The sequence below is a fragment of the Lithobates pipiens genome, unplaced genomic scaffold, assembly GCF_037356315.1.
Source record: "Lithobates pipiens isolate NorthernLeopardFrog02 unplaced genomic scaffold, aLitPip1_a1.2 Scaffold_8, whole genome shotgun sequence".
In the NCBI taxonomy this organism is placed as follows: Eukaryota; Metazoa; Chordata; class Amphibia; order Anura; family Ranidae; genus Lithobates; species Lithobates pipiens.
Genome location: NW_027507903.1, coordinates 65,010,317 through 65,024,536, shown reverse-complemented (window position 1 = coordinate 65,024,536; position 14,220 = coordinate 65,010,317). Strand labels below are relative to the sequence as shown.

The following is a 14,220-nucleotide window of genomic DNA, read 5'->3' as shown; positions in this document are numbered from 1 at the left end:
AAACAGATCAAAATAATCATGGCTGCTGAGCCCCTGATATCGTGGTCTGTTTGCGTGATTCCGTCAGCCGCAGCTCTCCTGTCTTCAGCTCTCCCTGTGTCTTCCTCCCCTTCCCCTTCCTGCTTGTAGCTGTGCCCGCACCTTCTGCTCCTACTCCTCTCATATCTATACATAATCTTGTTATCCCCTCTGTAGCATTTGAACACCTGTCCCTGTGCCTATGTAATGTAAAAACTCAGCCGATCTGTACCTGTATTAACTGCTCCCGCCGCTCTGCTGAATGACGGCTCTCTGTCTCTCCTCTCTCCTTCTCCTCCTCTGGCCTCTTCAGCTCTGAGCTGGAGAAACAAAAGAGCTGACATGTCAGCTGCGTGCTCGGAGGGCAGCTTATACAGGTACAGATCGGTACCTGATGTTATTTGGATACAGTGGGTTAACAACCACTTTAATGGTTCACAACATCTTCACTAAGAAAAAGTTATGCGGCATTGCATATGATGTATGAAAAACTGGAGGGAAGTATAGGCTGCTCACACCAATTATATACCAGCTGTCAATTTTAGAGTTATTTAGTGCAGGGGCCCACAAACTTTTTAAACAGAGGGCCAGTTCACTATCTTTCAGGCTTTGGGTGAGGGGGGCGAACTGTGGCCAGTGGGAGTAAAAATGTTTCAGGCTTGGTGGTCAGTAGGTGTAAAAATATTACAAAATGCCTGTGGTCAGTAGGAGGAGGAATAGTATCCCATCGTTGTTAGTGAGAGGAATAGTGTCACTTTCTTGACGTCAGTGGTAGAAATAGTGCCACATATTTGGTATTAGTGGAAGTAATAGTGCCCTCACGCCAGTGTCAGTGGGAGGAATAGTGTTCTATCATCATTGTTGATATTAGTGGGAGGAATAATGTTCTATCATCATTGTTGGTGTCAGTGGGAGGAATAGTGTTCTATCCTCATTGTTGGTGTCAGTGGGAGGAATAGTGTTCTATCCTCATTGTTGGTGTCAGTGGGAGGAATAGTGTTCTGTCCTCATTGTTGATGTCAGTGGGAGGAATAGTGTGCTATCATCATTGTTGGTGTCAGTGGGAGGAATAGTGTTCTATCCTCATTGCTGGTGTCAGTGGGAGGAATAGTGTTCTATCCTCATTGTTGGTGTCAGTGGGAGGAAAAGTGTTCTATCCTTATTGTTGGTGTCAGTGGGTGGAATAGTGTTCTATCCTCATTGCTGGTGTCAGTGGGAGGAATAGTGTTCTATCCTCATTGTTGGTGTCAGTGGGAGGAAAAGTGTTCTATTCTCATTGTTGGTGTCATTGGGAGGAATAGTGCACCAACAGGCAGATAAAGGCAAGCAAAGAGCGACGTTTGGAGAACACTGGCTTAGTGAAAGCAAATATCTAATTGTTGGCTATGGGAGAGGTTTTTTCTCATGATAAAAATGTGGTCCCTTTAGACTTGAATAATAGAAGAATTAGGGTTGATATACTAAAGGCAAATATACTGTGCAGTTGCTCCAGAGCTTTGTAAATTAGTAGAAGTTCTGCTGACTTCCATCATCCAATCATATGCAAGCAAAAATGCTGTTTTTTTCCCTTGCATGTGATTGGGTATGCTCTGAAAAGTGAACTTTTACCTCATTTACTGAGCTCTGGAGCAGCTGCAATTGCAGAGGACAATTTCACTTTGCAAAGTGCACAGTCTACCTTTAGCAAATATACCCCAAAGTGTGACCTTGTGTCAATCATCACTGCACATGCTGTCTCTGTACTGATGGTCAGCAGCAGAAAGAAAGCAGAATATAAAGAACAAGCGCAAGAAAGAATGAAGAACAGAATGGGGTTGATTTACTAAAGGCAAATAAACTGTGCATTTTTGAAAGTGTGATTTTACAAAGAACAATCATTCACATGCAGGGAAAATGAGAAAAAAATGCATTTTTGCTTGGATAGTGGAAGCCAGCAGAGCTCTCCCTCGTTTAAGCTCTGGCACAACTTCGTACAACTCCGTAAGTGCACAGTAAATTTGACTTTAGCAAATCAACCCCAATGTCTAAAGAACAACTTGCATGAGAGCTGCAAAAAAAAAAAAAAGAAGCTTGTCAGGCCACACATTGGGCACCTCTGTTATATTGGAATTTATATACAGCACCACAGTAAATTCAAACATACTCCACCCTGTTTTAATGGGAGATGAAAAACATGTTTGTACTATCCCTAAACAAGATACAAAATTGCTTCATATTATTTTGTTCCCAGAGTTTGTCTTTTCAAAAACAAAGTTCCATTGTCACAGCTAAATTATAAGATATGGTTAAGTGTGCTGGATATTTAGTGCAAGTATGCAAACTGAAATGTCTTCATTTTATGCTAGTAGGCAATCGTCATAGAAGCATTGATATTCTGTACTCAGGAATGAATTGGGAATAGGGTTTTTGTTTTACTACCCATTGAAACATCATTTTTAATTACCTACAATACATTAGTTCTATTTCTCTTGAATAATATTGGTGGTCATAAGGGAAGCTGATTCTTTACTTTTCTGTGGAGAGGATTCAAGGATCAAAAATGTTTTGTTCCAATACACACAAAGGGAATAAACATGTGTATAGCAAAACATGTGTTACTGCAATACTTTTCTGTGAGAAATACTTGATTTTCTGGAAAAATTTCTGTGGTGCCAACAAGTTTGTCCATGACTGTAAGTAATGGCACACTGCGCACCCAGCATTAGAGCGGGAGAGAGCGTTGAGTCAACATCGGAAGAAGAACAGAGGGAGGAGACAGCAGAGAAGACCCAGCAAAAGAGCGAGAAGGTAGCGAAGAAGACCCAGCCGAGGCAGAAGACAGAGAACAAAGGGAGAAGAACTGTAGAGGGCTTTAAGACACGGAGAGGGGAGAAGAACTGGCATAGGCAGAAGACATCAGCGGAGGAGGCAGGAGAGCCAGAGAGGGGAGAATAGATCGAAAGAGATGCCGGAGTTGCCTTAATAAATTACTTTAGAAACATGTGTAATGTTTTATCTTTGACACTTTTTTTAGGTGAATGGGTAGGGGTACAATGTACCCGATACTCATTCACATATGGTGGGGGTCCAGATTCGCCACCCGCAGACCCTGACAACCAACAGCCAGGGTTGTCGGGAAGAGGCCCTTGTCCTCATCAACATGGGAACAAGGTGCTTTGAGGTGGGGGGTGCAAGGCCCTCCCCTGCGTCATGCAGTCTTGTTCTCGTTCCCACCCTCTTTCCTGACCTGCCGGAATACGTGCTTAGATGAGGGTCTGGTATGAATTTTGGGGGGACCCCACGCCGTTTTTTCTGCGTTGTGGTTGCCCTTACAATCCATACCTGACCGAAGAGCCTGGTATGCTCTTGAAGGGGGAACCCATGCAGTTTTTTGGGGTTTTTTTCAAATTTGGCGTAGAGTTCGCCCTAAAGATTTATACCAGACACCAAGTGCCTGCATTGTCGGGATCAAAGTCGGATCCCCGTTCATTGAAGTCGGACTGATGTCACACTTCAAGTCACAGGGCAAAGTCGGATCCACAGTTGTACGATTGTCATGTCGTACCAGTGTGAACCTGGCCTTTAAAACAAGCTTGTCATGAAAAATGTAAAACGCCTAAATATACTACAGCCTGGGAGAAAGAATTACTCTGAGTATACCCTTGTGTTTTATGAGAAGTATTGTTCATAAAAAGCCTCCCTTCAGTTTCCTGTTTATGTGATTGTCATCATAAGAACTTTGACTGTGAGATGCATTTACCTACACATAACCTGTGAGAAGTCTGTAACGGTAATCCTGGCGTGGTCTGATGTCTAAGGGTAGCCTGCACTGTGAAACGCAATGTGTTCTTGTTGACTCTGGCAGAGAGCGGTGCAGTGCTCTCTTTATCGTACTGCACTGTACTGCTGTTCAGTGACACAAAGTGCCATCCAGTGCGGTTCAAGAAAAATGCAGACATGCTGCAATTGCATTTGCTTTGGCTGTGACCTGCGTTTATACAGTGCAGAGCCTCTCTTGCATGCAGGGACTAGAGTTTTATGGTAGCCTAGGATGGCAAGGGACTCTCTCCTCTCCCCCCTCCATTCTCCAAGCTAATAGACTGGCTGCAGTCTACACTGTACACTGTTAACTGTTTCCTGTGAAGACTGGAATTTCAGGGAAGCCAACAACTCTGGGGAAAATCCGATTGCCTCTCGGGGGATCAGGAAGGAATTTTCTCCCCTGCTTTAGCAAATTGGATCATGCTCTGCTGTTTTTTTTTTTTGCCTTCCTCTGGATCAACTGTGGGTATAGAATTGGTTATATGGGCTGGTATGATATTTATTATATATATTTTTTTTAATTTTTTTGGTTGAACTGGATGGACTTGTGTCTTTTTTCAACCTGACTAACTATGTAACTATGTAACTTTTGAAAATTGTAAAGTTGTAAGAATTAATAAAAAAAGTTTACTGGAGAGTGTTTTGTTGTGCTCTCACTGTGTACTTGAAAATGATGAAAGTTTTATGCAAACATATTAGCAGAGCGTAGAATAAACTGTTAGCCCTTGTACACACGATCGGAGATTCCGACGACCAAATCCGTCAGATTTTGTCCGTCGGATTTTGTCCGACGGATCTTGTCCGAAACTTTTGCATACACACGGACAGACAAAGTTGTCGGAAAATCCGATCTTTCAGAGCGCGATGACGTAATTTCGTTACGATGGGACTACGCTCAGGCTAGTAGCCAATAGCTTTGATGTAGGAATTTGATCTGAGCATGCGTGGCACTTTGTCCGATCGGAATTCTCTACACATGATCGGAGTATGTCCGATCGGAGCATTTTGTCGTAAAATATTTCCGGCAAGTTGGAAAATTTGGTCCGACGGATATTCCGACGGAAACAGTCCGATGCAGACCACACACAGTCGGAATATCGGACAAAACGCTCCGATCGGACACATTCCGTCGGAATCTCTGATTGTGTGTACAAGGGCTAAAGGTTCTTCTAGCTTCAACTTTTTGGGAGAATGTCTTCCAAATCTGCTCTTTAGTTATTGGCAAGCTATGTCAGAAATCTCCTGAAATGGCTTTACTGTCTGTTTATCCTGGCCCTAAGGGAGAGACTAAAAAGGGGTTGCTTCACTTTCTCCTCTCCGCAGCGTGCGTACTTATACCTAGACACTGGATTACTGATGCTTCTCCTCCAGTTAAAGAATGGATAGTTGAGCTAAACCACTTAAGGAGAATGGAGGAATTAACAGCAAGCATACATGAATGCTATTCTAAGTATATGGCTGTATAGTCTCCTTGGGTGGACTTTTTGGGCTCTGGTGCTTTGGGATCTTTCTTATAAATAGTTTCCACTTTGCGATGTGGCTTTGGTTTGGGGTAGCGGCTCCCCAGGCGGACTATTAGGGAGATGGACAGTTGTGTGTGTGAAAACCTTTTTTTTTTTTTTCTCTTCTCTTTATATGTCGTTCTTTTCTTTCTTATTTTCCTCTTCTTTTTTTTTTGTTGCACTTTTGGGCAGATTCTTACCTAAATGAAGCAATGGTTATTTAAGTATAGATCCTTCTTATGAATAGGTGGTAAGATACTTATAATGACTTTCAAAATGTTGTAAAGAATGGTCTTTTTTAAGCTTTAATATTGATATTTGGGATCTAAATGATCCAAATTATGTCTTTTTGAAATTAACTTTATTAATAAAAATTACTATATATTAGAAAATTGTAAAGTTGTAAGAATGAAAAACTTTTTTTTTTTTACTGGAGAATGTTTTGTTGGGCTCAATGTGTGCTAGAAAATGGTGAAAGTTTTATACAAACATTAAAAGCAGAGTGTAGATTAAACTGCAAGGGTTCCTCAAAAAGTTTCCGCACTTTTTAAATTCTAGTGTATATATATATATATATATATATATATATAAAGTGCGGAAACTTTTTGACGACCCCTCAGATATACCTGTGACCCAATGAAAACCATTTAAAAATATGCAGTGTCTGTTTCATGTATTTATGATTACTGATTTATATGGATTCAACTGTCTTTTGCAGCAGAAAAATTAAACCGTCAGAAATCCTACCCAGGAGAGCTTTATCTTATGTTATTTGTAGGTTTGCTTAAAATAACACCATAGAACAACCAAGACAGATTGTTTTGTATTTGATATGTAGTATTATGTTTCTAAAAAATAATGCATATTGATTCTCCTGTCCCCAAATGAATGCTCATAATTCACTTTTATACGTTCTTTTTCTTTTAGTTTCCACCTTTAAGCTGTACCAACGAGCGAAGCATGTGTACAGTGAGGCAGCCAGAGTTCTAGCCTTCAAGAAGGTTTGTGATGAGGCACCTGCCAATGCTGTTCAGCTGCTGGGAGACCTTATGAACCAGAGCCATGTGAGCTGCAGAGATTTGTATGAGTGCAGCTGCACTGAACTAGATCAGCTGGTGGACATCTGTCTGTAAGTTTTGACAAATATATAGCGCTAAAAAAAGCTCTTGGCTTTCTGGTTGATTGATGATGAAATCATGACATTGGTTTCCACAGATACTACACCTTTGGCACCAATGTAACAAAGTATCTAATTTCTTCAATTGTCTGTTCACTATTGCACTATTGCATTGCTGACCCTTCTGAATATACATGGACAGATGGTAGGAAATTGTATTCTTGTGGTAAACCACAAAGTAAATAATTTAAAAGCATATGTTCCCCCTCTGGAACATGTGCACAAAATCTGAAGGTTTTATTTAACATATATTGTGTGTGTGTATGTATGTGTATATACCACTTGTACAGATTATTCCAGAATGAGGAATGAGGCAACACAGATAATTTGCTCTTTCTTTTAAAGCAGTGGTCTCCAAACTGCAGCCCGGGGGGCCCAATGTGGCCATTTGCTTGCTTTTATCTGGCCCTTGAGGCATTATTCGTCCCACTGTGGGCAACAGTGAGGCATTGTTCTTGCCACTGACACCAACAATGCGGCACTAGTTTTTTCACTGACACCAATGATGGAACATTATTCCTCTCATTGATACCAGTGATGGGGCACAATTCCTGCCATTGATGCCAATGATGGGTAGTAGTTCTCCAAATGATACCAATGAAAGGGCATTATTCCTCCCACTGATACCAATGATGGGGCATTATTCCTCCCATTAATACCAACGATGGGTCCACCAATGATGGGACACTATTCCTCCCACTAACACCATTGATATGGGGAACTATTCCACCCACTGACTCTATTGATGAGGCACTATTACGCCCCTAATGCCAATGATTGGACATTGTTTACTCCCACTGACCCCAAGACATTTTCTTCCTCCACTGGCCACAATCCGGCCCCCTTAAAATTTGAAGGACAGTCAATTGGCCCTTTGTCTAGAAAGTTTAAAGACCCCTGTTTTAAAGTGTCCATTACACTTATATTACCAACTACATCATACATCATTAACTACAACAGTCTGAAAAAGCATATATAACACACATGAAGATAAGTGCCCCAAATTGTGACTTTTTTAAACCCCAGTCACGTGACATCTGTTACTTTCTGTCTACCACACTGTAATCTAGGTGAGGAGACAAGTGTAAAGTGTTTTCCTGTGCCTGCATGCAGCTAATTGGCTAGCACAGAAGAAGCTCCATCGGCCATCCTCGCTAGAGCTGCTCATATGCAGACAGAAATAGGAAATGTCATTCAACATGCTGGAGCCGCCCCTCAAGTGACAAAAGAGTCACATAAGGAGGCCTTCAGAGGAAAAAATAGGAAGTGAATGGCTTCCTCTCAATAAACTTGCAGAGCAGGTACAGCAACCACAGGAATGGGGTACAATTGCATTGCCACAAACAATATTTAAGCCAACATAAATGATCAACCAGGTAATTACCAATCTGGACCCCCTGGATAACAGAAAGCTTCTATAATCGGGTACAGAACAACTTTTTTAAATACACATAGAAGATATTGGCTTCAATGACACTTTAGTTCTTATTTTTTGGAAATACATGAAACAGTTGAATGATCATTTTGAGATACTCTGCCCTTTTTCAAGTTCACAAGCTTTTGATGTAGTTTTAAATTACCAACTTAAAACCTGAAAAAGGAAACGCGTAACCCCACTGTTACTAAGTAACTGATACAACAATCTCACTGCCGGTTCAGATACAATGTATTCACTTCAATTCCCCCAACATACAAATGGGATCGTGGCACTTAGACCCCTTTCACACCACACCGCCCATTGCGTCAGCGGTAAAACGCCGCTATTTTTAGCGGCGTTTTACCGCCGGATTTGCGGCGCATTTCGGCCGCTAGCGTTGCGCTTTTACCCCCGCTAGCGGCCGCAAAAGGGTTAAAACCGCCGGCAATACGCCGCAATAGCACCATTTTGCCGGCGGTAATACAACGCTGCCCCATTGATTTCAATGGGGAGCAGCGGTGGAGGAGCGGTAAACACACCGCTCCTTCACCGCTCCAAAGAAGCTGCTGGCAGGACTTTTTTCTGATGTCCTGCCAGCGCACCGCTGTAGTGTGAAAGCCCTCGAGGCTTTCACACTACAGACAATGGTGCAGCTTCTTTAGGGTCGGATTGCAGGCACTATTTCTAATGCTATAGCGCCTGCAAAACGCCCTGGTGTGAAAGGGGTGTTACAAATCATATTCCAGTCTTCACAAAGTGTGGGAGATACATGAACACCCCGTTATTTATGCTTTATATATGATTACTGAAAAAAAGGTACAATCTAGGCATCTCTTCCACAATCACACATTGCAAATCACTATCTTTATGTCCTTTCTTCAAAAAATGTCTGGGGACTGGTAAGTGTGTCTGTTTTAATCTAATCAAACACTGATCTGGGAAAACTCATGTATACAACTTATGTTCATTGGAAAAACTAAGATAAAAATGTGTTTCTTGGAATTACATTGATTGACGCTTGCAGCATCCCGTAAAATACAGAGGATCCCTTTGGTGTCTTCTTCTGAGATTGATTTCAACAATATATGGTCACTCTGAGCAATATAAAAACACCTTTAACAAATTCTTAATGTATGTTAATTTGGTGTAACTAGTGCAATAGTTTTCAGCAACAAAGGATAAAACTAAGGCTGGGTTCACACTATGTGCAGTTGCGGAGTACAGCAGGGAGTCCGGAGCATCCCCGTTCACTATGTCAGGTCCGAATTAGTTCAGAATTTTGCCTGAATTTGGACCTGAAACAGAGCCAAAGATGCACGGGGCTATTCTGCTGTGTGCTCTGCGCCCACCCATTGAGAGCCGGTCACACTCACCTGTCATGCGACATGGATGTGAGGAAAATTTGCATCCAATTCTGACAAGTGTAAACCCAGCCTAAAAGTGAAATCTTTGCAGTTGAGCTGGAAAGGATAAAACAATCAAGTTTGATCAGGACACTGAGGACTAACTCTGTTAATAAGTATATAATGTAGATGGTCAAATACAATGTGGTCATATTGGAGGTCAAGTAGTGTATGCATCAGGCTCTGAAAACCCTAGCTCTTCCAGCACAGAATACTGGGGTTTTTAATAACAAACAGAGAGACACAACATTGGATACGCACGCATCAGAGACGGGGGTGAAAGGAATCATTAAAAGCGATCCTGTCTGTGATCCTGTTTTTTTACATTGTTTAATTAACCACTTGCTTACTGGGCACTTAAACCCCCATCAGTCCCAGACCAATTTTCAGCTTTCAGCGCTGATGCACTTTGAATGACAATTGCGCGGGCATACAACACTGTACCCAAATGAAATTTTTATCATTTTTTTCCCACAAATAGAGCTTTCTTTTGGTGGTATTTAGTTACAGCTCAGAGTTTTATTTTTTGCTAAACAAACAAAAAAAGATGCAAAAAAATAAAATAAAAAAATCATGTTTTAATAGTTTGTTATAAAATTTTGCAAACGGGTCATTTTTCTCCTTCATTGAAGTGCGCTGATTAGGCGGCACTGATAGGCTGCACTGGTGGGCACTGATGGGCTGCATTGGTGGGCACTGATAGGCTGCATTGGTGGGCACTGATAGGCTGCACTGGTGGGCACTGATAGGCATAGTTAAGGCGGCACTAATAGGCACAGATAAGGCGGCACCGATGGGCACAGATAAGGCGGCACTGATGGGCAAAGATGGGCACAGATAAGATGGCACGGATGGGTGGCACGGATGGGCACTGATAGGTACCACTGATAGATGGGACTGATGGGCACTGATAGGTGGCTCTGATAGGTGGCATTGCTGGGCACTGATGGGCGGCACTGCTGGGCACTAGTAGATGACACTGATGGGCACGGATATGTGGCACTGGGGTGCAGCACCTTTGAGGCAGATTGTGGGCACTGCTGGGTGGCACTGTGGGCACTGCTGGGTGGCACTATGGACACTGCTGGGTGGCACTGACGGGGGGCACTTACTTTTAATAAGTGTGGCACTGCAGGGGGCAGGTGGGCACTGGCAGGGGGCAGGTGGGCGCTAGCAGGGCTGGCCGTGATCAGGACTGATGTCCTGATCACGGCCGCCGGTGATCGCCTTTTTTTTTTTCTCCTCGCGTTGTGGAATAATAGCCGATTGCCGGCTCCGTTATATCACATGATCAGCTGTCATTGGCTGACAGCTGATCACGTGATAAGGGGTCGGGATCGACCCCTTGCACGGATCGGTGATCAGGCGAGTCTCATGGACTCGCCGATCACAGAGCGCGCCGCGCGCGCCCCTCAGGGGGCGCGCAGGCCGCTCATACACGGGACTACGTCTATTGACGTCGTCCCGGAAAAGGAGCCGTCATTTGGCTATAGCGCGGATCTCAAGTGGTTAAAAAGACTTTGTTCGGGAAAAAAAGCAATCCTGAAGGTTTTCTGTGGAATGTGACCATGGCAATGAAGACAAGGAACCTGATCCATAACATACCTTCTTCACCTCTAACTTCGGGGGACATAAGTGTGCTATCTAAAGAATTCAAACTTTGTCCAAAGTAATAGATTTATTTAGTAATAGATTTATGGCAGATAAGGATTCATATAATTTTTTTACTGAACATTAAATGAAAAGTTAATGTTGAGTAAAAGAACAAATTATTTTTTGTTAAAAAAATGAAAAAATACAGAAAAAAAAAAATACAAAACAGTTTTATATTTTGTTATAAAATTTTGCAAACAGGTAATTTTTCTGCTTGATGTACGCTGATGAGGCTGCACCAATGGGCACTGATAGGCTGCATTGATGGGCACTGATAAGCCAGCACTGGTGGGCACTGAGGCGTCACTGTTGATCACTCATAGATGGCACTGGTGGGCACTGAGAGGGGGCACAGATGGGTGGCACTGGTGGGCACTGATAGGCAGCACTGAAGGGCATTAATAGGTGGCACTGATAGATGGCAGTGATGGGCACTGATGGGTGGCAGTAATAAGCACTGCTAGGTGGCACTGATGAGGCATTGATTGGCGCCACTGGTGGGCATTGATAGGTGACATTTCTGGGCATTGATAGTTGGCACTGATATACACTGGTGGGCACTGATATGCACTGTGTGGGCACTGGCAGGCGGTACTGGTTGGCACTGAGGAGGAGGCTGTGCCTCTTCCTCTTCGAGACTGATGTGATGTGCTTTTTTATTCTCCTTGCGCTATCTGCATGAGGAGAAAAGAAAAACGATTACCGATCTTCCATTTACATCACGTGATCAGCTGTCATTGGCTGACAGCTGATAACGTGGTAAGGGGCCAGGATCTGTGATCACCCGAGTCTCGTTGACTTGGTGATCACAGCGTGCGCCCTGCAGGGGGTGTGCGGGGAGCGTACAAAGGGGAGGACATCTATTGACGGCCTCCCAGCAATGTAGGTCTGCGTTGTAGCTGTCATTCAGCTATAGTGAGGATGGGAACAGGTTAAAACCCAATACTGTGTTTTAGTGACTTTCTTTATAAATAATCTTCAACAAAAGTGCTCCGTGCATTCAGAAATTCACCGCCTGTGCCCCCACCAGGGTATGCACTCACCCACTGCTGTAGACCCCCTGAACGTACACTCAGGTGGATCAATCAGAGTTTAGATTACTGTTGTGGTGCCAACCAAATGCAATTTCAAGGAAAAACTCAGAGAAGGAGAGAAACCAGGAGGAACAACATAGCGTAACTCCACTGTATTTTATTGTAAAAATCTAATTAAAACAGTACATGCCTTGAAAAAGTATTCATATCCAATTAAATGTATTTTATTGGGATTTTATGTGATAGACCAACACAAAGTGGCACATAAATGTCAAGTAGAAGAAAAAAGATGAATGGTTTTCAACATTTTTTACAAATTAATGTCTGAAAAGTGAGGCCTGCATTTGTATTCAACCCCCTTTACTCTGATACCATTAACTAAAATCTAGTGGAACCAATTGCCTTCAAAAGTTACCTACTTAGTAAATAAAATCCAACGGTGTTTAATTTCATCTCAGTATAAATATAGCTGTTCTGTGAAGCCCTCAGAGATTTATTAGAGAACCTTAGTGAGTAAACAGTTTTATGAAGGCCGAGGAATACACCAGACATGTCACGGATACAATTGTGGAGAAGTTTAAAGCAGGTTTAGTGTTTTAAAAAAATATCCCAAGCTTTGAACATCTCATGGAGCAATGTTTAATCCATCATCTGAAAATGGAAAGATTATGGCACAACTGCAAACCTACCAAGACATGGCCATCCACCTTAAACTGACAGGCCGGGCAAGGAGAGCATTAATCAGAGAAGTAGCCAAGGGGTAACTGGAGAAGCTACAGAGATCCACAGCTCAGGTGGGAGAATTTGTCCACAGGACAACTATTATGCCGCGTACACACTACCAGACTTACCGGCAGACTAGGTCTGACTGACTTTTCAGCGGCGTTCTGATGGACTTCCAAATGAACGGACTTGGCCACACATGAAAGGACTAAGTCCATTCGAAAGTCCATTTGTTTTGAACATGATGACGTGCCAGTGGCCAATAGCTTCCCTTGCATCGTATTTGGTCTGTTGGACCAGCATACAGACGAATGGTTTCCCCGATAGGAATTGAGTCCGTCAGACAGATTTGAAACATGTTCTATTTCTAGGTCCGTCTGATTTTTATAACAAAAAACGATTGGATTAGCCCACACACGATCGGATTGTCCGACGGACTGCTCCTGTCGGACCTAGTTTCCCGGAAAGTCCGGTCATGTGTATGCGGCATTAGCCGTGCTCTCCACAAATCTGGCCTTTATGGAAGAGTGGCAAGAAGAAAACCATTGTTGAAAGAAAGCCCATTTGCAGTTTGCGAGAAGCCATGTGGGGGGACAGAGCAAACTTGTGGATGAAGGAAAGTCCGGTCGTGTGTACGTGGCATTAGTCGTGCACTCCACAAATCTGGCCTTTATGGAAGAGTGGCAAGAAGAAAACTATTGTTGAAAGAAAGCCTGTTTGCAGTTTGCGAGAAACCATGTGGGGGACAGAGCAAACATGTGCATGAAGGAGCTCTGGTCAGATGAGACCAAAATTGAACTTTTTGGCCTAAAAGCAAAATGCTGTGTGTGCCGAAAAACTAAAACCTCGTACACACGATCCGATTGTTGGCAGGGGATTGTCTGTTGACAGACTATTGTCCTAAAGTCTGACCATTAGTACGCTCCTTCGAACAATTGTTGTCCAACTTTCGGCCAACGAATGTTGGTTGGCAGGCTAGTAAATTTTCGGCGAACAACGGTCTGTTGTCTGATTCTCGTATCGTTTGTACACAAGTCTGTCACACAAAAGTCAAAAGTACGAACACGCATTATCAGAAGCAAGGACAAGCCGGAAGCAGTCGGTCTTGTAAACTAGCATTCGTAATGGAGAATTAACATTCATGACGCCACAAATTATGAAATGTCGAAATGCAGCGCACATTCTCTTCTTCTTTAATGGGATAATAATGAAATGGCTTTGCTGGTGATACTGATGTAGTTATGGCAAACGTATTTTAAAAGGCTTTTTTTGTGATATCAAGAATAATATTTTTCTGTATGTTCTATTTTTTGGAGACGTTACCACAACACCATTATCTTGTAGTTTTTAAGATCAAAGATACAACTATGTTGGTGTCCCTTGTTAATTTTACATTGTATTTTTTAAAATGTAACTGCCTACTCCGAAACATGAAAACATTTGAAGTAAAACACATAGCCAAGTATTATTCTCCATAATTTTTTTATTGTGC

The 14,220-nt window shown here is 42.6% G+C and overlaps 1 protein-coding gene across 1 annotated transcript in view; it reads left to right on the top strand.

Moving 5' to 3' along the window:
* The window catches only part of GALK2 (galactokinase 2), a 314,350-nt gene that overhangs the window by 244,517 nt on the left and 55,613 nt on the right, over window positions 1–14,220 (top strand). Inside the window, exon 9 of the mRNA XM_077473446.1 lies at window positions 6,249–6,450. Within this exon, the coding sequence (XP_077329572.1) occupies window positions 6,249–6,450 (202 nt within the window). The remainder of the gene's footprint in view (window positions 1–6,248; window positions 6,451–14,220) is intronic.